The sequence below is a fragment of the Pseudophryne corroboree genome, chromosome 2 (genome assembly GCF_028390025.1).
Source record: "Pseudophryne corroboree isolate aPseCor3 chromosome 2, aPseCor3.hap2, whole genome shotgun sequence".
Taxonomy (NCBI): domain Eukaryota; kingdom Metazoa; phylum Chordata; class Amphibia; order Anura; family Myobatrachidae; genus Pseudophryne; species Pseudophryne corroboree.
Genome location: NC_086445.1, coordinates 38,361,939 through 38,387,123, shown reverse-complemented (window position 1 = coordinate 38,387,123; position 25,185 = coordinate 38,361,939). Strand labels below are relative to the sequence as shown.

General features: G+C 48.0%; 1 protein-coding gene and 1 non-coding gene across 5 annotated transcripts in view; both read left to right on the top strand.

The window, feature by feature from the left end:
- The window catches only part of MRPL48 (mitochondrial ribosomal protein L48), a 114,577-nt gene that overhangs the window by 19,896 nt on the left and 69,496 nt on the right, over positions 1–25,185 (top strand). For all 4 annotated transcript variants that reach the window (XM_063956971.1, XM_063956973.1, XM_063956972.1 and 1 more), the window contains one exon: positions 22,844–22,884. In XM_063956971.1, coding sequence (XP_063813041.1) covers positions 22,844–22,884 — 41 coding nt within the window. The remainder of the gene's footprint in view (positions 1–22,843; positions 22,885–25,185) is intronic.
- On the top strand, positions 8,493–8,683 carry LOC135052835 (U2 spliceosomal RNA). Its single transcript, XR_010242296.1, has one exon. It is a non-coding gene; the product is annotated as a U2 spliceosomal RNA (small nuclear RNA).

The window sequence follows — 25,185 nt, the reverse complement described above, 5'->3', positions numbered from 1 at the left end:
TTTGCTAAATTCTACAAATTTGATACCCTGGCTGAGGAGGACCTGGAGTTCTCTCATTCGGTGCTGCAGAGTCATCCGCACTCTCCCGCCCGTTTGGGAGCTTTGGTATAATCCCCATGGTCCTTACGGAGTCCCCAGCATCCACTTAGGACGTTAGAGAAAATAAGAATTTACTTACCGATAATTCTATTTCTCATAGTCCGTAGTGGATGCTGGGCGCCCATCCCAAGTGCGGATTGTCTGCAATACTTGTACATAGTTATTGTTACAAAAATCGGGTTTTATTGTTGGGAGCCATCTTTTCAGAGGCTCCTCTGTTATCATACTGTTAACTGGGTTCAGATCACAAGTTATACGGTGTGATTGGTGTGGCTGGTATGAGTCTTACCCGGGATTCAAAATCCTTCCTTATTGTGTACGCTCGTCCGGGCACAGTATCCTAACTGAGTCTTGGAGGAGGGTCATAGGGGGAGGAGCCAGTGCACACCAGTTAGTCCTAAAGCTTTCTTTAGATGTGCCCAGTCTCCTGCGGAGCCGCTATTCCCCATGGTCCTTACGGAGTCCCCAGCATCCACTACGGACTATGAGAAATAGAATTATCGGTAAGTAAATTCTTATTATGTGCCTAATCCCCCGCCATAAATATTATTAAAAAAGCGGGAGAAGCCCGCCGCTGAAGGGGCGGGGCTATCTTCCTCAGCACAGCCAGCGTCATTTTCTCTTCACAGCTCCGCTGGAAGGACGCTCCCCAGGCTCTCCCCTGCAGTATACACTACGAGAAGGGTAAAAAAGAGAGGGGGGGCACATAAATTTAGGCGCAAAAGGTGATATAAGCAGCTATTGGGGGAAAATTCACTTTCTGTTAGTGTAAATCCCTCTGTTATATAGCGCTCTGGTGTGTGCTGGCATACTCCCTCTCTGTCTCCCCAAAGGACTTTGTGGGGTCCTGTCCTCAGTCAGAGCATTCCCTGTGTGTGTGTGCGGTGTGTCGGTACGGCTGTGTCGACATGTTTGAGGAGGACGCTTACGTGGAGGCGGTGCAGGTGGCGATAAGTGTGATGTCGCCCCCTGCGGGGCCGACACCAGAGTGGATGGATATGTGGAAGGTATTAACCGACAATGTCAACTCCTTGCATAAAAGTTTCGATGACGCAGCTTTGGGAAAACCGGCATCTCAGCCCGCGCCTGCCCAGGCTTCTCAGAGGCCATCAGGGGCTCAAAAACGCCCGCTACCTCAGATGGCAGACACAGATGTCGACACGGAGTCTGACTCCAGTGTAGACGAGGATGAGACAAATGTACAGTCCACAAGGGCCATCCGATGCATGATTACGGCAATGAAAAATGTGTTGCACATTTCTGACATTAACCCGGTTACCACTAAAAAGGGTATTATGTTTGGGGAGAAAAAGCAGCCAGTGACTTTTCCCCCATCTGATGAGTTAAATGAATTGTGTGAAGAAGCGTGGTGTTCCCCAGATAAGAAATTAGTGATTTCTAAGAGGTTACTGATGGCGTACCCTTTCCCGCCAACGGACAGGCTACGTTGGGAAACATCCTCTAGGGTGGACAAGGCGCTCACACGCTTATCAAAAAAGGTGGCACTGCCGTCTCAGGATACGGCCGCCTTAAAGGAGCCTGCAGATAGAAAGCAGGAGGCTATCCTGAAGTCTGTATATACACACTCAGGTACTATACTGAGACCTGCAATTGCTGCGGCATGGATGTGTAGTGCTACAGCTGCTTGGTCTGATTCCCTGTCAGATAACATTGATTCCCTTGACAGGGATACTATTTTGCTAACCATAGAGCATATTAAAGACGTCGTCTTATATATGAGGGATGCACAGAGGGACATTTGCCGGCTGGCATCTAGAATTAATGCAATGTCCATTTCTGCCAGGAGAGTATTATGGACTCGGCAGTGGACAGGTGATGCTGATTCTAAAAGACACATGGAGGTTCTGCCTTATAAGGGTGAGGAATTGTTTGGGGACGGTCTCTCGGACCTCGTATCCACAGCAACAGCTGGGAAGCCTCACAGCCTAAGAAAGCACCGTATTATCAAGTACAGTCCTTTCGGCCTCAGAAAGGCGAGCGGGTCAGAGGCGCGTCCTTTCTGCCCAGAGGCAGGGGTAGAGGGAAAAAGCTGCACCAGACAGCCAGTTCCCAGGAACAAAAATCCTCCCCTGCTTCCACTAAGTCCACCGCATGACGCTGGGGCTCCACAGGTGGAGCCAGGTGCGGTGGGGGCGCGTCTCCGGAACTTCAGCGACCAGTGGGTTCGCTCACAGGTGGATCTCTGGGTTCTACAAGTGGTATCTCAGGGATACAAGCTGGAGTTCGAGGCGTCTCCCCCTCGCCGTTACCTCAAATCAGCCTTGCCAGCTGCTCCCAAGGAAAGGGAGGTAGTACTGGCGGCAATTCACAAGCTGTACCTTCAGCAGGTGATAATCAAAGTTCCCCTCCTTCAACAGGGACGGGGTTACTATTCCACAATGTTTGTGGTACCGAAACCAGACGGTTCGGTGAGACCCATTCTAAATTTGAAATCCTTGAACACTTATATAAGGAAGTTCAAGTTCAAAATGGAATCGCTCAGGGCGGTTATTGCAAGCCTGGAAGAGGGGGATTTTATGGTGTCATTGGACATCAAGGATGCTTACCTACATGTCCCCATTTACCCCCCTCACCAGGAGTACCTCAGGTTTGTGGTACAGGACTGTTATTACCAATTCCAGACGTTGCCGTTTGGTCTGTCCACGGCACCGAGGGTATTTACCAAGGTAATGGCCGAAATGATGATACTCCTTCGAAAGAAGGGAGTTATAATTATCCCATACTTGGACGATCTCCTTATAAAGGCGAGGTCCAAGGAGCAGTTGTTAGTCGGAGTAGCACTATCTCGGGAAGTGCTACAACGGCACGGCTGGATTCTGAATATCCCAAAGTCGCAGCTGATTCCTACGACGCGTCTGCTGTTCTTGGGCATGATTCTGGACACAGAACAGAAGAAGGTGTTTCTCCCGGAGGAGAAGGCCCAGGAATTGTCATCTCTGGTCAGGGACCTCCTGAAACCAATACAGGTGTCGGTGCATCACTGCACGCGAGTCCTGGGACAGATGGTAGCTTCTTACGAAGCAATTCCCTTCGGCAGGTTCCATGCAAGGATCTTTCAGTGGGATCTGTTAGACAAGTGGTCTGGATCGCATCTTCAGATGCATCGGTTGATCACCCTGTCCCCGAGGGCCAGGGTGTCTCTGCTGTGGTGGCTGCAGAGTGCTCATCTTCTCGAGGGCCGCAGATTCGGCATTCAGGACTGGGTCCTGGTGACCACGGATGCAAGCCTCCGAGGCTGGGGGGCAGTCACTCAGGGAAGAAACTTCCAAGGACAGTGGTCGAGTCAGGAGACTTCCCTACACATAAATATTCTGGAACTATGGGCCATTTACAATGCCCTGAGTCAAGCAGTAACCCTGCTTCAAAACCAGCCGGTGCTGATTCAGTCAGACAACATCACGGCGGTCGCCCATGTAAACCGACAGGGCGGCACAAGAAGCAGGATGGCGATGGCAGAAGCCACAAGGATTCTTCGATGGGCGGAGAATCATGTGCTAGCACTGTCAGCAGTGTTCATTCCGGGAGTGGACAACTGGGAAGCAGACTTCCTCAGCAGGCACGACCTCCACCCGGGAGAGTGGGGACTTCATCCAGAAGTCTTCAGGCTGATTGTAAATCGTTGGGAAAGGCCACAGGTGGACATGATAGCGTCCCGCCTCAACAAAAAGCTAAAAAGATATTGCGCCAGGTCAAGGGACCCTCAGGCGATAGCTGTGGACGCTCTAGTGACACCGTGGGTGTACCAGTCGGTTTATGTGTTCCCTCCTCTTCCTCTCATACCAAAGGTACTGAGGATAATAAGAAAGAGAGGAGTAAGAACTATACTCATCGTTCCGGATTGGCCAAGAAGAACTTGGTACCCGGAACTCCAAGAAATGATCTCAGAGGACCCTTGGCCTCTGCCGCTCCGACAGGACCTGCTACAGCAGGGGCTCTGTCTGTTCCAAGACATACCGCGGCTGCGTTTGACGGCATGGCGGTTGAACGCCGGATCCTAATGGAAAAGGGCATTCCGGATGAAGTCATTCCTACGCTGATTAAAGCTAGGAAAGATGTGACAGCAAAACATTATCACCGCATATGGCGAAAATATGTTGCTTGGTGTGAGGCCAGGAAGGCCCCAACAGAGAAATTTCAGCTGGGTCGATTTCTGCACTTCCTACAGTCAGGAGTAACTGTGGGCCTAAAATTGGGATCCATTAAAGTCCAGATTTCGGCCCTGTCTATTTTCTTTCAAAAAGAACTGGCGTCACTGCCTGAAGTTCAGACGTTTGTTAAGGGAGTGCTGCGTATTCAGCCCCCTTTCTCTAACGTCCTAAGTGGATGCTGGGGACTCCGTCAGGACCATGGGGAATAGCGGCTCCGCAGGAGACAGGGCACAAAAATAAAGCTTTAGGATTAGGTGGTGTGTACTGGCTCCTCCCCCTATGACCCTCCTCCAAGCCTCAGTTAGGTTTTTGTGCCCGTCCGAGCAGGGTGCAATCTAGGTGGCTCTCCTAAAGAGCTGCTTAGAAAAAGTTTTTAGGTTTTTTATTTTCAGTGAGTCCTGCTGGCAACAGGCTCACTGCATCGAGGGACTTAGGGGAGAGAATTTCAACTCGCTTGCGTGCAGGATGGATTGGATTCTTAGGCTACTGGACACCATTAGCTCCAGAGGGAGTCGGAACACAGGTCTCACCCTGGGGTTCGTCCCGGAGCCGCGCCGCCGACCCCCCTTACAGATGCTGAAGATTGAAGGTCCGGAAACAGGCGGCAGAAGGCTCTTCAGTCTTCATGAAGGTAGCGCACAGCACTGCAGCTGTGCGCCATTGTTGTCACACACTTCACACCAAGCGGTCACGGAGGGTGCAGGGCGCTGCTGGGGGCGCCCTGGGCAGCAATATTTAATACCTTTATGGCAAAAGAATACATCACATATAGCCATTGAGGCTATATGTATGTATTTAACCCATGCCAGATATCTAAAACTCCGGGAGAAAAGCCCGCCGAAATAGGGGGCGGGGCTTATTCTCCTCAGCACACAGCGCCATTTTCCTGCTCAGCTCCGCTGTGAGGAAGGCTCCCAGGACTCTCCCCTGCACTGCACTACAGAAACAGGGTAAAACAGAGAGGGGGGGCTTTTTATGGCGATATTTTGATATATTTAAGCTGCTATAAGGAACAACACTTATATAAGGTTGTTCCCATATATATTATAGCGCTTGGGTGTGTGCTGGCAAACTCTCCCTCTGTCTCCCCAAAGGGCTAGTGGGGTCCTGTCTTCGATAAGAGCATTCCCTGTGTGTCTGCTGTGTGTCGGTACGTGTGTGTCGACATGTATGAGGACGATGTTGGTGTGGAGGCAGAGCAATTGCCGATAATGGTGATGTCACCCCCCAGGGAGTCGACACCGGAATGGATGGCTTTGTTTATGGAATTACGTGATAATGTCAGCACATTACAAAAATCAGTTGACGACATGAGACGGCCGGCAAACCAGTTAGTACCTGCCCAGGCGTCTCAGACACCGTCAGGGGCTGTAAAGCGCCCTTTACCTCAGTCGGTCGACACAGACCCAGACACAGACACTGAATCTAGTGTCGACGGTGATGAAACAAACGTATTTTCAAGTAGGGCCACACGTTATATGATCACGGCAATGAAGGAGGCTTTGCATATCTCTGATACTGCAAGTACCACAAAAAGGGGTATTATGTGGGGGGTGAAAAAACTACCTGTAGTTTCTCTAACGTCCTAAGTGGATGCTGGGGACTCCGTCAGGACCATGGGGTTTAGCGGCTCCGCAGGAGACAGGGCACAATAATAAAAGCTTTAGGATCAGGTGGTGTGCACTGGCTCCTCCCCCCATGACCCTCCTCCAAGCCTCAGTTAGATCTTTGTGCCCGGCCGAGAAGGGTGCAATCTAGGTGGCTCTCCTGAGCTGCTTAGAATAAAAGTTTAAGTTAGGTTTTTTATTTTCAGTGAGTCCTGCTGGCAACAGGCTCACTGCTACGAGGGACTTAGGGGAGAGAAGTAAACTCACCTGCGTGCAGGATGGATTTGCTTCTTAGGCTACTGGACACCATTAGCTCCAGAGGGAGTCGGAACACAGGTCTCACCCTGGAGTTCGTCCCGGAGCCGTGCCGCCGACCCCCCTTGCAGATGCCGAAGTTGAAGAGGTCCAGAGGTCCAGAAACAGGCGGCAGAAGACTTTCAGTCTTCATAAGGTAGCGCACAGCACTGCAGCTGTGCGCCATTGTTGTCAGCACACTTCATACCAGCGGTCACTGAGGGTGCAGGGCGCTGGGGGGGGCGCCCTGGGCAGCAATGTATTATACCTTTTTTATGGCTAAAATACATCACATATAGCCCTTGAGGCTATATGGATGTATTTAACCCCTGCCAGATCTCACAAACTCCGGGAGAAGAGCCCGCCGTTTTAGGGGGCGGGGCCTATTCTCCTCAGCACACGGCGCCATTTTCCTGCTCAGCTCTGCTGTGAGGAAGGCTCCCAGGCTCTCCCCTGCACTGCACTACAGAAACAGGGTTAAAACAGAGAGGGGGGGCACTTTTCTCTTTCATCCATCTGGGGGACGCTGCGCACTTACTAATGGGGTTAGAGTGTGTGGGATGGGAGTTTGGCACAGAACCTATAAAAAAACTAACTCCTCCCCCCTCTAACCCCTCCCATCTCCAGCCTGACCAGCAGATTACCTCAGTTTTAGTTTTGTGCCTTGGAGGACAGGCACAGTTTCCTTTGCTCTTAGATTTTAGTAGGTTTTTGTTTCCTATCTGTTTTGATTTTATGTTTAGTCCCTGTATACAGGCGACAAGCATATTGTGAGTGGGGTTAAGTTATATAGAAGGCGGCTGTGTGCCTTATTTCTCACTCACCCAGCCTCTAGAAAGTCACCATGCCAGAGGTCTCTGGGGCTTTCTGTTACCGGACACAGCACCGAGGAGGCACTATATCAGGTAGGACAGACAACTTGCCCTGGCAGTGTTGGACAGTGTCCCATTATTACTATTTCCATTTAGACAGTGACGCGCAGCAGGGTACTGAGAGCAGCTAGGATCACGCCGCTGACATGCCGCTCACCGCTACTTCGGATCCTGCCATTTCCGCTTCAGGGCAGGCGGCGGCGGGACTGCAGAAGGGGAGCGGTAGTCGCGTCTGTATAACTGAAGGAGTTTTACGGCTGCTACAGGCCGTTCTCCTAAAGGGGCTTCCCGCCGTGCTCTTCCCGCATTGCCGGTCTTTACTGTTCCGCCCATCACTGTCTGTGGGGACGGACTCAACCAGCGGGCGCCATTTTACTACCCACTCCCTCTGTATCAACGCTGTCTGAACAGGGAACGCTGCACAACAGAGGAGGAGATTATCTGACAGAAACCTGACTCACCCTGTTATTATACAGGCGGGGATCAGAAAATACAAGTGTTATTGGGTTAAATCAGAAATCTGCATCTCCCAATTTTATGTCTTGTCTGCCTATATTTCGGTAGTCTCACTGTAATAAAGTTATTTTTATCTCACCCTGTTTATTACACAGGCGGGGATCATTTCTTAACTAGTGTTGTGCTATTCTGACATAGACAACAGTTTTTTGTTTTTTACCTGTTTACAAACATCATGTTATAAAAGGAGCGTTATAGCTCAGTCGGTAGAACTGGACCACAGCACACAGAGTTAAGAGGAACATTATTGTGTGCTTTGGTTGTGGCCTTGTATATTCCATGGTCTGTAAACCAGCAAATCTCCTAAAGGAACGGCAAGTTCAGTAGTTTACTACACAGGAGCTCCAATAGCGTGGTGGGCTAATGCTGTGTATTGGCAAGATAGAGTACACAGGTTTGATTCCCATATACATTTAATTGCATGTTCCCAATGTGGCTCCAGACTTCCTTAAGGTAGCACGGACACAGGTACCCCATGCTCCGGGACACTAGTTGCGGAGCAGCCGGGAGGTTCCAGGGATCAGTTTATGCCTCTGTGGGCCAGACACACCCCAATCCAGAATAATACGGATGGGGTAGTGGTTAGCATTGCTGCCTCACAGCACTGAGGCCATGAGCTTGTTTAAATAGAAGTATATACATATACCAAGCAGGTTTAAATTGCTCTACAGTCTTAGCCTCTACCACCGCTCATGGGAGGCTATTCCACTTATCCACTACCCCTTCTGTGAATAAATTTTTTCCTTAAATTTTCCCTGAACCTACCTCCGTTCAGTGTATGCCCATAACTGTGTGAAGTTATATATGTATATATATTCCCTGTACTTGCAGGGATTGGGGTTCCAGGACCGGTCCACAAATACCGGTATTTTTTTGAGTCTACTTTTCCTTACACTATGTCAATGTAATGGGTCTGGTACTCTGTTTATTACTTAGCCGCTTCTTGGTCTTTTGGCTAAGATCAGGTGTAGTATCTATTCTTATCAGTTTAATATCTGATACGCCCCCTATCTGGGGGCCATGTATTAAATGGATTTTTAGAACAGGGAGATGGAAGAAGAGCTTGCTCTGTCCACTCCACGCATTGACCCGGTATTGCAGTACCTCCGGGACCGGTGCACCTTTCAAACAGACTTTTTCTATTTCTTGTACTCTATGTACTCATGAATTGCCAAATGGCTTGACAAAGCTCCTTAATCAGTTCATACTGTGCAACGAAGCTGGTCTTTGACAGACAATATAGCTCCTTTACTTCAGAGGCATTTTGAGGCTTCTTCTAAAGAAAATGGTGAGATAAATCCTGTCAGTGAGGATCCTTCAGGATAGAAATAAGAAATAATCTACTGAATTTCTTGGTTTCCACCTCTTCCTTCACGTTGAGAGAATGTTGATGGAAGTCTGACTACACACCTGATGCAAAAAGTTTATATTTCCAGGGAAATGTGTCTGTCTCTAGTACATACTGTTTTCGGTTCAGTTTCGGTGTCTCATTATTAGAGACAGTATTTCTTTATCCTTTTCGCTGATAAAGACACTGATCTAATGAAGGTTCCACTAATAATTAGTGGACGCATCCATCATGGGAGAGCCTACGGCGACTGTCTTTACTAAAGTACAGTATGTGACCTTAACAGTCATCACAGATTGACAACAGTGAGACCGTTATTATATTGGTATTCATTCTGACAGGAATATTACTACGCGCTCTCCTGGCTTATGCATGAATTTTTAAACCGTTTGCAGGTTGCATAATGCAAGTTGTCCATTCTTGTGGCAGCTGATCCTTTTCAAATTATCCATTGACAGATTTGGTCTCTCAGGCTCTATTCCCTATCTACTCAATGTTGCATCTTTTCCCTGGCTATGACACCCTTCTATTCATTATGGTTGCGAATCGTGAAATTCTGCTTCCAAATTACAACGTACTTTGCAGGCAGGAGCAAATAACTCTATCAGTAAAGTGTATGCCTGCGGTATAACAGGTCGTGGGTTCTCATCCTGAGTAAATAGCTGAGAAATGGGTATTTTAACCTATGTCAGGAAAATGTGTATTCTTTTGGGAGGCATTTGTCTGCCTAGAACACGGCCTTCCGAGGTGCCCTCTGCAGGGGCCACGGAGTCGGACACGCTGGTTCCCAGTGGGGAAGATACCAACTTTCTCAGAGTCCACTGGTCCATTGGTTGTAGTGAATTTGTATCGCGAACATATATTCTGAATCTTGGGGAACACGTACCAAGCAAAATTCTTTAGTGCCCATCTTGTTTATGTTGCATCCAAGAGACGGGCTCTAATCATTGCAGTCTGTTCGCTATCCGCCACAGGAGTATTCAGTCCAATCCTTTTCCCATCATCTGGGTATCGCTGCCATTTTGGGTCAGTTGTTAAAAAAAAAAAAAGAGCTCTGTCTCATGCACTTTGTTCTACAGCGGACCTTGGTTCTGGATTTCTTCCTTCGCAGATGATGTTATTCATGGGTGGTATTCTTTTCGATACCTGGTATCTCGAACTTTGGCGGAGTGCAGGATTTACTGACCAGAATAGATTCAGGGGTCAGGCATACACTTCCTCTGCAGGACAGTGGTGATTTTACAGGTGGCTCCATTCCCCCGATCTTCTGCCGGGTTTCTTCAATCTCAGTTTCAATGTTATTAATCTCAGGCAGGATTGAGTTTACATAAACAGCATAGCTTCTCAATTAAAATACGAAGATATTTTCATTGGTCGATCTTTTCGTTACACAATACAGATCTGACTCATAGGACTTCATTCTGTCTCGACATGGAGGGTCATACCTACAGTCAAAAGTTTCACACATTACGGTTTTTGGTTTCAACTCTGTCATTTTCAATGAAACTGATGTCCGAAGTGGAAATGTCACTTCCGATCTACGGGCGATCTACAACGCCTTGACTCCAGCTCAATGTCTTCTATAAGGTCTGTCCACTGTGGCCTATATCAATTGTTCTGTGGCACTTGTAGCTGGAGAGCCATCGGAACAGTATCTAACATATGCAGAGGGCGGAATTTTGGATTCCGGCAATATCTGTCATCTCCAGTTGCAGAATGGGCAACTGGGGAGCGGACTTCCTGGATCGTCAGGCTGTTCTTCCTCTGGGATTTCTGGCTTTGGTGTGTCTATGACTAGCCGACATAGACCTCAGGGCTTCCTTGGTACTGTGATCACTCCGGGGATCCTCTTGTGGCAATCATGGATGCTGTGTCAGCTCCTTCTCACTTTCATCTAGCATATTTATTCTACCTCTGGCAAAATCTAGTGAGTACTTCAACGCATTTGACCAGTGGCTCTTTCGGTTTTCCTAATCCGCTTCGGATTTGCCTGTTGACTATGTTCTGCAATGCTTCAGGCCAGGGTGACCAGGGCTCCTTACAGGGTACCTTTCCGGCCAGCTTTCCACTCTCAAACTTTGCGTCATCAACGGGCTTTTGTCTCTTCTGACTGTGACGGCGTGATTGTGGAGAACAACGTCATCAAGCCCTACTACGTTTCTGGGTCTCTAACCAATCACAATGCCAGAACACTTGTCATCGTTGGTGTGTATTTAACGGTCACTCAGCTGGAGTTCTTAGTCCTTTCAGCCTCTTATCTTTTCTGCAACACAGTTGTCAGAGCTACATTGTCTTCTTGTCTTAGGAGACAGGGTTCTGCTCTAGAATTTACTTTCCAGAATGGCTCCTGTTTCTCCTTTCCGGCCTCTGGACTCTTGTTGAGTTGCGGTTTCTTTTCTCTTACAGTGTTTTTGTTTATGCAGTTAGGGTGGTTTTACTTACAAACCACAAGTTGTAGCTGTTTTTTCCTCTCCAACACATTGTGCTTTCTGTGTCGTCCCGGGCTCATCCGGGGCGGGGCGGTACTTGGCCTTATTGGTTGTCGTTCGAACCTTACATATTACCTTGTTGGGTTTGTTTGCTGCGCCCAAGCGTGGCTGGCTGACCTCTAAGAACACGGTGACGTGCTGGGTTAATTCTGCTATTCAGCAGGCTTATGTTTCTTAGGCGTTGCCTGTTCCTGATTCCTTAGGGGCTCATTCGACTCGACCTGTTGGAGTCTCTTGTGCTGTTCGCGGCGGTGTATTTGTCGAACAGCTGTGTAGAGCGGCGACCTGGTCGTCCGTATATACCTTCACAAGGTTCTTCAGTTTTTCATACTTTTGGTTTGGAGACTGCCTCTGTTGGGCATCAAATTTTGCAGACTGCTATGTCGTCTGTGTCTCCCTCCTCTAATTAGCTTGCTTTGGGAAATCCCATTAGTAAGTGCGCAGCGTCCCCCAGATGGATGAAAGAGAAATAGGGATTTTTGTTTACTTACCGTAAAATCTCTTTCTCTGATTCCATCTGGGGGACGCTGCGATCCCTCCCGTATATATGTTTTGTTCTGCCTTTTCCGGCTTTGCTAAACGTTAACTGAGGTAATCTGCTGGTCAGGCTGGAGATGGGAGGGGTTAGAGGGGGGAGGAGTTAGTTTTTTTTATAGGTTCTGTGCCAAACTCCCATCCCACACACTCTAACCCCATTAGTAAGTGCGCAGCGTCCCCCAGATGGAATCAGAGAAAGAGATTTTACGGTAAGTAAACAAAAATCCCTATATTTGGCGATATGATTACATATGTGAAAATGCTATAAGGGAAAACACTTGTATAAGGGGTTGTCCCTGTATAATTATAGCGTTTTTGGTGTGTGCTGGCAAACTCTCCCTCTGTCTCCCCAAAGGGCTAGTGGGGTCCTGTCCTCTATCAGAGCATTCCCTGTGTGTGTGCTGTGTGTCGGTACGTGTGTGTCGACATGTAGGAGGACGATGTTGGTGAGGAGGCGGAGCAAATTGCCTGTATTGGTGATGTCACTCTCTAGGGAGTCGACACCGGAATGGATGGCTTATTTAGGAATTACGCGATAATGTCAACACGATGCAAGGTCGGTTGACGACATGAGACGGCCGGCAAAAAAAAAATTAGTACCTGTCCAGGCGTCTCAGACACCGTCAGGGGCTTGTAAAAACGCCCATTTACCTCAGTTGGTCGACACAGACACGGACACTGACTTCAGTGTCGACGGTGAAGAAACAAACGTATTTTCCTTTAGGGCCACACGTTACATGTTAAGGGCAATGAAGGAGGTGTTACATATTTCTGATACTACAAGTACCACAAATAAGGGTATTATGTAGGGTGGGAATAATCTACTTGTAGTTTTTCCTGAATCAGATAAATTAAAGTGTGTGATGATACGTGGGTTTCCTCCGATAGAAAATTATTGGAGGTATACCCTTTCCCGCCAGAAGTGAGGGCGAGTTGGGAAACACACCTTAGGGTGGATAAGGCGCTCACACGCTTATAAAAACAAGTGGCGTTACCGTCTCCAGATACGGCCGCCCTCAAAGAGCCAGCTGATAGGAAGCTGAAAAATATCCTAAAAAGTATATACACACATACTGGTGTTATACTACGACCAGCAATCGCCTCAGCCTGGATGTGCAGCGCTGGGGGGGCTTGGTCGGATTTCCTGACTGAAAATATTGATACCCTTGACAGGAACAATATTTTATTGACTATAGAGCATTTTAAGGATGCATTTCTATATATGCGAGATGCGCAGAGGGATATTTGCATTCTGGCATCAAGAGTAGATGTGATGTCCATATCTGCCAGACGATGTTTATAGACACGACAGTGGTCAGGTGATGCAGATTCCAGACGGCACATATTGCCGTATAAAGGGGCGGTCCATCGGACCTGGTGGCCATGGCAACAGCTGGAAAATCCACTTTTGTTACCCCAAGTCACATCTCAGCAGAAAAGGACACAGTCTTTTCAGTCTCAGTCCTTTCGTACCCATAAAGGCAGGCGGGCAAAAGGCCAGTCATATCTGCCCAGGGTTAGAGGAAAGGGAAGAAGACTGCAGCAGGCAGCCCATTCCCAGGAACAGAAGTCCTCCACAGCTTCTGCCAAGTCCGCAGCATGACGCTGGGGCCATACAAGCGGACTCAGGTGCGGTGGGGGGTCATCTCAAGAGTTTCAGCACGCAGTGGGCTCACTCGCAAGTGGACTCCTGGATCCTACACGTAGTATCCCAGGTGTACATTGGAAATTCGAGACGTCTTCCCCTCACAAGTTCCTGAAGTCTGCTTTACCAACGTCTCCCTCCGACAGGGAGGCAGTATTGGAAAAAAATTCACAGGCTGTATTCCCAGCAGGTGATAATCAAAGTACCCCTCCTACAACAAGGGAAGGGGTATTATTCCACACTATATTGTGGTACTGAAGCCAAACGGCTCGGTGAGATCTAAAAGATTTGAACAATTACATACAAGGGTTCAAATCAAGATGGAGTCACTCAGAGCAGTGATAGCGAACCAGGACGATATGGTGTCACTGGATATCAGGGACGCTTACCTACATGTCCAAATTTTGCCCTTCTCACCAAGGGTATCTCAGGTTCGTGGTACAGAACTGTCACTATCAGTTCAGACGCTGCCGTTTGGATTGTCCACGGCACCCCGGGTCTTTACCATGGTAATGGCCGAAATGATGATTCTTCCTAAAAGAAATATGGACGCTTTCCTGATAAGGGCAAGGTCCAGAGAACAGTTGGCGGTCGGAGTAGCACTATCTCAAGTAGTTCTACGACAGCACGAGTGGATTCTAAATATTCCAAAATCGCAGCTTTTTCCGACGACACGTCTAATGTTCCTAGGAATGATTCTGGACACAGTCCAGAAAAGGATGTTTTCTCCCGGAGAAGAAGACCAGGGAGTTATCCGAGCTAGTCAGGAACCTCCTAAAACCAGGAAAAGTATCAGTGCATCATTGCACAAGGGTCCTGTGAAAAATGGTGGTTTCTTACAAAGCGATCCCATTCGGTAGATTTCACGCAAGAACCTTTCAGTGGAATCTGCTGGGAAAATGATCCGGATCGCATCTTCGGATGCATCAGCGGACAACCCTGTCTCCAAGGACAAGGGTGTTTTCTTCTGCGGTGGCTGCAGAGTGCTCATCTATGAAAGGGCCGCAGATTCGACATTCAGGACTGGGTCCTGGTGACCACGGATGCCAGCCTGAGTGGCTGGGGAGCAGTCACACAAGGAAAAAATTTCCAGGGAGTGTGATCAAGTCTGGAGACTTCTCTCCACATAAATATACTGGAGCTAAGGGCAATTTACAAGGCTCTAAGCTTAGCAAGACCTCTGCTTCAAGGTCAGCCGGTATTGATCCAGTGGGACAACATCACGGCAGTCGCCCACGTAAACAGACAGGGCGGCACATGAAGCAGGAGGGAAATGGCAGAAACTGCAAGGATTCTTCGCTGGGCGAAAAATCATGTGATAACACTCTCAGCAGTGTTAATTCCGGGAGTGGAAAACTGGGAAGCAAACTTCCTCAGCAGGCATAACCTCCACCCGGGAGAGTGGGGACTTCAGCGGGAAGTCTTCCACATGATTGTAAACCGTTGGGAAAAACCAAAGGTGGACATGATGGCGTCCCGCCTGAACAAAAAACTAGACAAATATTGCGCCAGGTCAAGGGACCCTCAGGCAATAGCGGTGGACGCTCTGGTAACACTGTGGGTGTACCAGTCAGGGTATGTGTTCCCTCCTATGCATCTCATACCAAAAGTACTGAGAATCATAAGAAGGAGATGAGTAAGAACGATACTCGTGGTTCCGGATGGGTCAAGAAGGACTTGGTACCCGGAACTTCAAGAGATGCTCACGGAAGAACCGTGGCCTCTACCTTTAAGAAAGGACCTGCTCCAGCAGGGGCCTTGTCTGTTCCAAGACTTACTGCGGCTGCGTTTGACGGCATGGCAGTTGAACGCCGGATCCTGAAAGGGCATTCCAGATGAAGTCATCCCTACCCTGGTCGAAGCCAGGAAGGATGTAACCGCAAAACATTTTCACCGCATTTGGCGAAAATATGTTGCGTGGTGTGAGGCCAAGAAGGTCCCTACAGAGGAATTCCAACTGGGTCGTTTCCTACATTTCCTGAAAACAGGACTGTCTATGGGCCTAAAATTAGGGTCCATTAAGGTTCAAATTTCGACCCTGTCAAATTTCTTCCAGAAAGAACTGGCTTCAGTGCCTGAAGTTCAGACGTTTGTAAAAGGGGTACTGCATATACAGCCTCCTTTTGTGCCCCCAGTGGCACCTTGGGATCTCAATGTTGTTTTGAGTTTCCTAAAGTCACATTGGTGATCCACTCACCACTGTGGAATTAAAATATTTCACATGGAAGGTGAAGATTCTATTAGCCCTGGCTTCAGCCAGGCGTGTGTCAGAATGGGCGGCTTTATCATATAAAAGCCCTTACTTAATTTTTCATTCTGACAGGGCAGAATTGAGGACTCGTCCTCAATTTCTCCTTAAGGTGTTTTCTGTTTTTCACATGAACCAACCTATTGTGGTACCTGCGGCTACTAGGGACTTGGAGGACTCCAAGTTACTTGACGTTGTCAGGGCCCTGAAAATATATGTTTCCAGGACGACTGGAGTCAGAAAATCTGACTCGCTGTTTAGCCTGTATGCACCCTACAAGATGGGTGTTCCTGCTTCTAAGCAGACGATTGCTCGCTGGATTTGTAGTACAATTCAGCTTGCACATTCTGTGGCAGGCTTGCCACAGCCAAAATCAGTAAAAGCCCATTCCACAAGGAAGTGGGCTCATCTTGGGCGGCTGCCCGAGGGGTCTCGGCTTTACAACTTTGCCGAGCTGCTACTTGGTCAGGGGCACACCCTGACTGAGGAGGACCTGGAGTTCTCTCATTCGGTGCTGCAGAGTCATCCGCACTCTCCCGCCCGTTTGGGAGCTTTGGTATAATCCCCATGGTCCTGACGGAGTCCCCAGCATCCACTTAGGACGTTAGAGAAAATAAGAATTTACTTACCGATAATTCTATTTCTCGTAGTCCGTAGTGGATGCTGGGCGCCCATCCCAAGTGCGGATTGTCTGCAATACTTGTACATAGTTATTGTTACAAAAATCGGGTTATTCTTGTTGTGAGCCATCTTTTCAGAGGCTCCTTCGTTGTTATCATACTGTTAACTGGGTTCAGATCACAGGTTGTACGGTGTGATTGGTGTGGCTGGTATGAGTCTTACCCGGGATTCAATATCCTTCCTTATTATGCACGCTCGTCCGGGCACAGTATCCTAACTGAGGCTTGGAGGAGGGTCATGGGGGGAGGAGCCAGTGCACACCACCTGATCCTAAAGCTTTTATTATTGTGCCCTGTCTCCTGCGGAGCCGCTAAACCCCATGGTCCTGACGGAGTCCCCAGCATCCACTACGGACTACGAGAAATAGAATTATCGGTAAGTAAATTCTTATTTTTTCCTGAATCAGAGGAATTAAATGATGTATGTGATGAAGCGTGGGTTAACCCAGATAGAAAAGTGCTAATTTCAAAAAAGTTATTAGCATTATACCCTTTCCCGCCAGAGGTTAGGGCGCGCTGGGAAACACCCCCTAGGGTGGATAAGGCGCTCACACGCTTATCAAAACAAGTGGCGTTACCGTCTCCTGATACGGCCGCCCTCAGGGATCCAGCTGATAGGAGACTGGAAACTACCCTAAAAAGTATATACACACATACTGGTGTTATACTGCGACCAGCCATCGCCTCAGCCTGGATGTGCAGTGCTGGGGTCGTCTGGTTGGATTCCCTGACTGAAAATATTGATACCCTGGATAGGGACAGTATTTTATTGACTATAGAGCAATTAAAGGATGCTTTCCTTTATATGCGAGATGCTCAGAGAGATATTTGCACTCTGGCATCGAGAGTAAATGCGATGTCCATATCTGCCAGAAGGAGCTTATGGACGCGACAGTGGTCAGGTGATGCGGATTCCAAACGACATATGGAAGTATTGCCGTATAAAGGGGAGGAATTATTTGGCGTCGGTCTATCGGATCTGGTGGCCACGGCAACTGCCGGAAAATCCACCTTTTTACCTCAGACCCCCTTCCAACAGAAAAAGACACCGTCTTTTCAGCCGCAGTCCTTTCGGTCCTATAAGAACAAGCGGACAAAAGGACAGTCATATCTGCCTCGGGGCAGAGGAAGGGGTAAGAGAGGGCAGCAAGCAGCCCCTGCCCAGGAACAGAAGCCCTCTCAGGGTTCTGCAAAGCCCTCAGCATGACGCTGGGGCCTTACAAGCGGACTCGGGAGCGGTGGGGGGTCGACTCAAGAATTTCAGCGCACAGTGGGCTTGCTCACAGGTGGACCCCTGGATCCTGCAGGTAGTATCTCAGGGTTACAGGTTGGAATTCGAGAAGTCTCCCCCTCGCAGGTTCCTAAAGTCTGCTTTGCCAACGTCTCCCTCAGACAGGGCGACGGTATTGGAAGCCATTCACAAGCTGTTTTCTCAGCAGGTGATAGTCAAGGTACCCCTCCTACAACAGGGAAAGGGGTATTACTCCACGCTATTTGTGGTACCGAAGCCGGACGGCTCGGTAAGACCTATTCTAAATCTGAAATCTTTGAACCTGTACATACAAAAATTCAAGTTCAAGATGGAGTCACTCAGAGCAGTGATAGCGAATCTGGAAGAAGGGGACTTTATGGTGTCCCTGGACATAAAGGATGCTTACCTGCATGTCCCAATTTGCCCTTCACATCAAGGGTACCTCAGGTTCGTGGTGCAAAACTGTCATTATCAGTTTCAGACGCTGCCGTTTGGATTGTCCACGGCACCTCGGGTCTTTACCAAGGTAATGGCCGAAATGATGATTCTTCTGCGAAGAAGAGGCGTATTAATTATCCCTTACTTGGACGATCTCCTGATAAGGGCAAGGTCCAGAGAACAGCTGGAGGACGGAGTAGCACTAACCCGACTAGTGCTGCAACAACACGGGTGGATTCTGAATTTTCCAAAATCTCAGTTGACCCCGACGACACGTCTGCTGTTCCTGGGAATGATTCTGGACACGGTTCAGAAAAAGGTGTTTCTTCCGGAGGAGAAAGCCAGGGAGTTATCCGAATTTGTCAGGAACCTCCTAAAACCAGGGAAAGTGTCTGTGCATCAATGCACAAGAGTCCTGGGAAAGATGGTGGCTTCTTACGAAGCGATTCCATTCGGCAGATTCCACGCACAAACTTTTCAGTGGGATCTGCTGGACAAATGGTCCGGATCACATCTGCAGATGCATCAGCGGATAACCTTATCGCCACGGACAAGGGTGTCTCTTCTGTGGTGGTTGCAGAGTGCTCATCTGTTAGAGGGCCGCAGATTCGGCATACAGGGCTGGGTCCTGGTGACCACGGATGCCAGTCTGAGAGGCTGGGGAGCGGTCACACAGGGAAGAAACTTCCAGGGAGTATGGTCAAGCCTGGAGATGTCTCTTCACATAAATATACTGGAGCTAAGAGCGATTTACAATGCTCTAAGTCTGGCAAAACCCCTGCTTCAGGGTCAGCCGGTGTTGATCCAGTCGGACAACATCATGGCAGTCGCCCACGTAAACAGACAGGGCGGCACAAGAAGCAGGACAGCAATGGCAGAAGCTGCAAGGATTCTTCGCTGGGCGGAAGATCATGTGATAGCACTGTCAGCAGTATTCATTCCGGGAGTGGACAACTGGGAAGCAGACTTCCTCAGCAGACACGATCTACACCCGGGAGAGTGGGGACTTCATCCAGAAGTCTTCCACATGATTGTGAACCGTTGGGAAAAACCAATGGTGGATATGATGGCGTCCCGCCTCAACAAAAAACTGGACAGGTATTGCGCCAGGTCAAGAGACCCTCAGGCAATAGCTGTGGACGCTCTGGTAACACCGTGGGTGTTCCAGTCAGTGTATGTGTTCCCTCCTCTGCCTCTCATACCAAAAGTACTGAGAATTATACGGCAAAAGGGAGTAAGAACGATACTAGTGGCTCCGGATTGGCCAAGAAGAACTTGGTACCCGGAACTTCAAGAGATGCTCACGGAGGATCCGTGGCCTCTACCTCTAAGACGGGACCTGCTTCAGCAGGGACCGTGTCTATTCCAAGACTTACCGCGGCTGCGTTTGACGGCATGGCGGTTGAACGCCGAATTCTAAGGGAAAAAGGCATTCCGGAAGAGGTCATTCCTACACTGGTAAAAGCCAGGAAGGAGGTGACTGCACAACATTATCACCGCATTTGGAGGAAATATGTTGCGTGGTGTGAGGCCAGGAAGGCCCCCACGGAGGAATTTCAACTGGGTCGATTCCTACATTTCCTGCAAACAGGATTGTCTATGGGCCTCAAATTGGGGTCCATTAAGGTTCAAATTTCGGCCCTGTCGATTTTCTTCCAGAAAGAATTGGCTTCAGTTCCTGAAGTCCAGACTTTTGTAAAAGGAGTACTACATATACAGCCCCCGGTTGTGCCCCCAGTGGCACCGTGGGATCTTAATGTAGTCTTGGATTTTCTCAAATCCCATTGGTTTGAGCCGCTCAAATCGGTGGAGTTGAAGTATCTTACATGGAAAGTAACCATGCTACTGGCCCTGGCTTCAGCCAGGAGAGTATCAGAATTGGCGGCTTTATCATATAAGAGCCCATATCTGATTTTCCATACGGACAGGGCAGAACTGCGGACGCGTCCTCATTTTCTGCCTAAGGTGGTGTCAGCGTTTCAACTGAACCAGCCTATTGTGGTGCCTGCGGCTACTAACGATTTGGAGGATTCCAAGTTGTTGGACGTGGTCCGGGCATTGAAAATATATATTTCAAGAACGGCGGGAGTCAGAAAGTCTGACTCACTGTTTATATTGTATGCACCCAACATGATGGGTGCTCCTGTTTCTAAGCAGACCATTGCTCGTTGGATTTGTAGCACAATTCAACTTGCACATTCTGTGGCAGGCTTGCCACAACCTAAATCTGTCAAGGCCCATTCCACAAGGAAAGTGGGCTCATCCTGGGCGGCTGCCCGGGGGGTCTCGGCATTACAACTCTGCCGAGCTGCTACTTGGTCAGGGGCAAACACGTTTGCAAAATTCTACAAATTTGATACCCTGGCTGAGGAGGACCTTGAGTTCTCTCATTCGGTGCTGCAGAGTCATCCGCACTCTCCCGCCCGTTTGGGAGCTTTGGTATAATCCCCATGGTCCTGACGGAGTCCCCAGCATCCACTTAGGACGTTAGAGAAAATAAGAATTTACTTACCGATAATTCTATTTCTCGTAGTCCGTAGTGGATGCTGGGCGCCCATCCCAAGTGCGGATTGTCTGCAATACTTGTACATAGTTATTGTTACAAACAAATTCGGGTTGTTATTGTTGTGAGCCGTCTGTTCAGAGGCTCCTACGTTTGTCATACTGTTAACTGGGTTCAGATCACAAGTTATACGGTGTGATTGGTGTGGCTGGTATGAGTCTTACCCGGGATTCAATATCCTTCCTTATTGTGTACGCTCGTCCGGGCACAGTATCCTAACTGAGGCTTGGAGGAGGGTCATAGGGGGAGGAGCCAGTACACACCACCTAATCCTAAAGCTTTATTTTTGTGCCCTGTCTCCTGCGGAGCCGCTATTCCCCATGGTCCTGACGGAGTCCCCAGCATCCACTACGGACTACGAGAAATAGAATTATCGGTAAGTAAATTCTTATTTTTGTGCCTCCAGTGGCACCTTGGGATCTCAACGTTGTGTTGGATTTCCTAAAATCACATTGGTTTGAGCCACTTCAGACCGTGGAGTTGAAGTATCTCACGTGGAAGGTAGTCATGCTGTCGGCCTTGGCCTCAGCTAGGCGTGTGTCAGAATTGGCCGTTTTGTCCTGTAAAAGCCCATATCTGATTTTCCATATGGACAGGGCAGAATTGAGGACTCGTCCCCAATTTCTCCCTAAGGTGGTATCAGCGTTTCATTTGAACCAACCTATTGTGGTGCCTGCGGCTACTCGGGACTTGGAGGATTCCAAGTTGCTGGACGTAGTCCGGGCCCTGAAAATCTATGTTTCCAGGACTGCTAGAGTCAGGAAAACTGACTCGCTGTTTATCCTGCATGCACCCAACAAGCTGGGTGCTCCTGCTTCAAAGCAGACTATTGCTCGCTGGATCTGTAGCACGATTCAACTTGCACATTCTGCGGCTGGACTGCCGCATCCTAAATCTGTAAAAGCCCATTCCACGACGAAGGTGGGCTCTTCTTGGGCGGCTGCCCGAGGGGTCTCGGCTTTACAACTTTGCCGAGCTGCTACTTGGTCGGGATCAAACACTTATGCAAAATTCTACAAGTTTGATACCCTGGCTGAGGAGGACCTTGAGTTTGCTCATTCGGTGCTGCAGAGTCATCCGCACTCTCCCGCCCGTTTGGGAGCTTTGGTATAATCCCCATGGTCCTTACGGAGTTCCCAGCATCCACTAGGACGTCAGAGAAAATAAGAATTTACTCACCGGTAATTCTATTTCTCGTAGTCCGTAGTGGATGCTGGGAGCCCGTCCCAAGTGCGGACTTTCTGCAATACATGTATATAGTTATTGCTTAACTATAGGGTTTTGTTATGAGCCATCTGTTAAATGAGGCTCAGTTGTTGTTCATACTGTTAACTGGGTATAGTTATCACAAGTTATACGGTGTGATTGGTGTGGCTGGTATGAGTCTTACCCTGGATTCCAAATCCTTTCCTAGTAATGTTAGCTCTTCCGGGCACAGTTTCCCTAACTGAGGTCTGGAGGAGGGGCATAGAGGGAGGAGCCAATGCACACCAGATATAGTACCTAATCTTTCTTTTAAGAGTGCCCAGTCTCCTGCGGAGCCCGTCTATTCCCCATGGTCCTTACGGAGTACCCAGCATCCACTACGGACTACGAGAAATAGAATTACCGGTGAGTAAATTCTTATTATGATAATGCTTGAAATAACAAAGGCCAAATATGATGCGTATAATTACATATCCCCATGTGGTGTGTTATGATGTCACTGAGCATGCGCAGTCTTTCACACTAGCGCAGGTGCGATATGCCCTCTAGCACACAAGGGGGGATCACATCAGCAAATGTCTTATGTGGAACAAAGACGGATTCCTCACCAGACGGGTGAGTTGGTGCACCACTTCTCTGGCGGGTAAAATATTGATAAATATGTCTGAAATGCTGCTGCGAAAAGTAGCGATGTGACGATTAGTGATAAATATACCCCTTACCTTCTTACAGAAACCAGCGTGTGCTTGTTATAATGTTCTGGCAGTGTAGAATTATATTATGTAATAGTTTTGCTTGCTGGCATCGCTAGCTGACGGTTAACGTGTTCAATTATAACTGTGTTTTATGATTGATTTTTTTTTTGCCCTCTTCTATACAGAAGACTTACAGGAAGCCATATACTTCTCTGCTGTGACCCTAGTAAGTTATTATTATTTATTCCTACATATATACTATATTGAAAAATACACCAAGGTGTTTTATGTTTGTTTTATCTCTCAGACTAACTTCCTCTACCCATGGTGTATATCTTTAGATACTTGCTAATCATATGGTCGCCGCATGACATGGCGGATGACCTACGCAGGATCCTGCTTTGTGTTTTCCAGTGCTGAAGCCAAAAAAAGTGTTTGATATCGTTGCACCGTACCTGTCCCACATCATTTACACCTCTACATACCTGTCCTACATCATTTACACCTCACCCTACCTGTCCTACATCATTTACACCTCACCCTACCTGTCCTACATCATTTACACCTCACCCTACCTGTCCTACATCATTTACACCTCACCCTACCTGTCCTACATCATTTACACCTCACCCTACCTGTCCTACATCATTTACACCCCACCATACCTGTCCTACATCATTTACACCTCACCCTACCTGTCCTACATCATTTACACCTCACCCTACCTGTCCTACATCATTTACACCTCACCCTACCTGTCCTACATCATTTACACCTCACCCTACCTGTCCTACATCATTTACACCTCACCCTACCTGTCCTACATCATTTACACCTCACCTTACCTGTCCTACATCATTTACACCTCACCCTACCTGTCCTACATCATTTACACCTCACCATACCTGTCCTACATCATTTACACCTCAATATACATATCCCACATCATTTACACCTCAATATACATGTCCCACATCATTTACACCTCACCGTACCTGTCCCACATCATTTACACCTCTACATACATGTCCCACATCATTTACACCTCACCATACCTGTCCCACATCATTTACACCTCAATATACATATCCCACATCATTTACACCTCTACATACCTGTCCTACATCATTTACACCTCACCGTACCTGTCTCACATCATTTACACCTCAATATACATATCCCACATCATTTACACCTCTACATACATGTCCCACATCATTTACACCTCACCATACCTGTCCCACATCATTTACACCTCTACATACCTGTCCCACATCATTTATACCCCACCATACCTGTCCCACATCATTTACACCTCGCCATACCTGTCCCACATCATTTACACCTCACTATACCTGTCACACATCATTTACACCTCACCATACCTGTCCTACATCATTTACACCTCACCATACATGTCCTACATCATTTACACCTCGCCATACCTGTCCTACATCATTTACACCTCTGCATACATGTCCCACATCATTTACACCTCTACATACCTGTCCCACATCATTTACACCTCACCGTACCTGTCCCACATCATTTACACCTCTGCATACCTGTCCCACATCATTTGCACCTCTACATACATGTCCCACCTCATTTACACCTCACCATACCTGTCCCACATCATTTACACCTCTGCATACATGTCCCACATCATTTACACCTCTACATACCTGTCCCACATCATTTACACCTCACCGTACCTGTCCCACATCATTTACACCTCTGCATACCTGTCCCACATCATTTACACCTCTACATACCTGTCCCACATCATTTACACCTCTCCATACCTGTCCCACATCATTTACACCTCTGCATACATGTCCCACATCATTTACACCTCTGCATACCTGTCCCACATCATTTACACCTCAATATACATATCCCACATCATTTACACTTCAATATACATATCCCACATCATTTACACCTCAATATACATATCCCACATCATTTACACCTCAATATACATATCCCACATCATTTACACCTCAATATACATATCCCACATCATTTACACCTCACCATACCTGTCCCACATCATTTACACCTCTGCATACCTGTCCCACATCATTTACTCCTCACCGTACGTGTCCCACATCATTTACACCTCTACATACCTGTCCCACATCATTTACACCTCACCGTACCTGTCCTACATCATTTACACCTCACCATACCTGTCCCACATCATTTACACCTCACCATACCTGTCCCACATCATTTACACCTCAATATACATATCCCACATCATTTACACCTTTACATACCTGTCCCACATCATTTACACCTCACCGTACCTGTCCTACATCATTTACACCTCACCATACCTGTCCCACATCATTTACACCTCAATATACCTATCCCACATCATTTACACCTCACCATACCTGTCCTACATCATTTACACCTCACCATACCTGTCCTACATCATTTACACCTCACCATACCTGTCCTACATCATTTACACCTCAATATACATATCCCACATCATTTACACCTCAATATACAT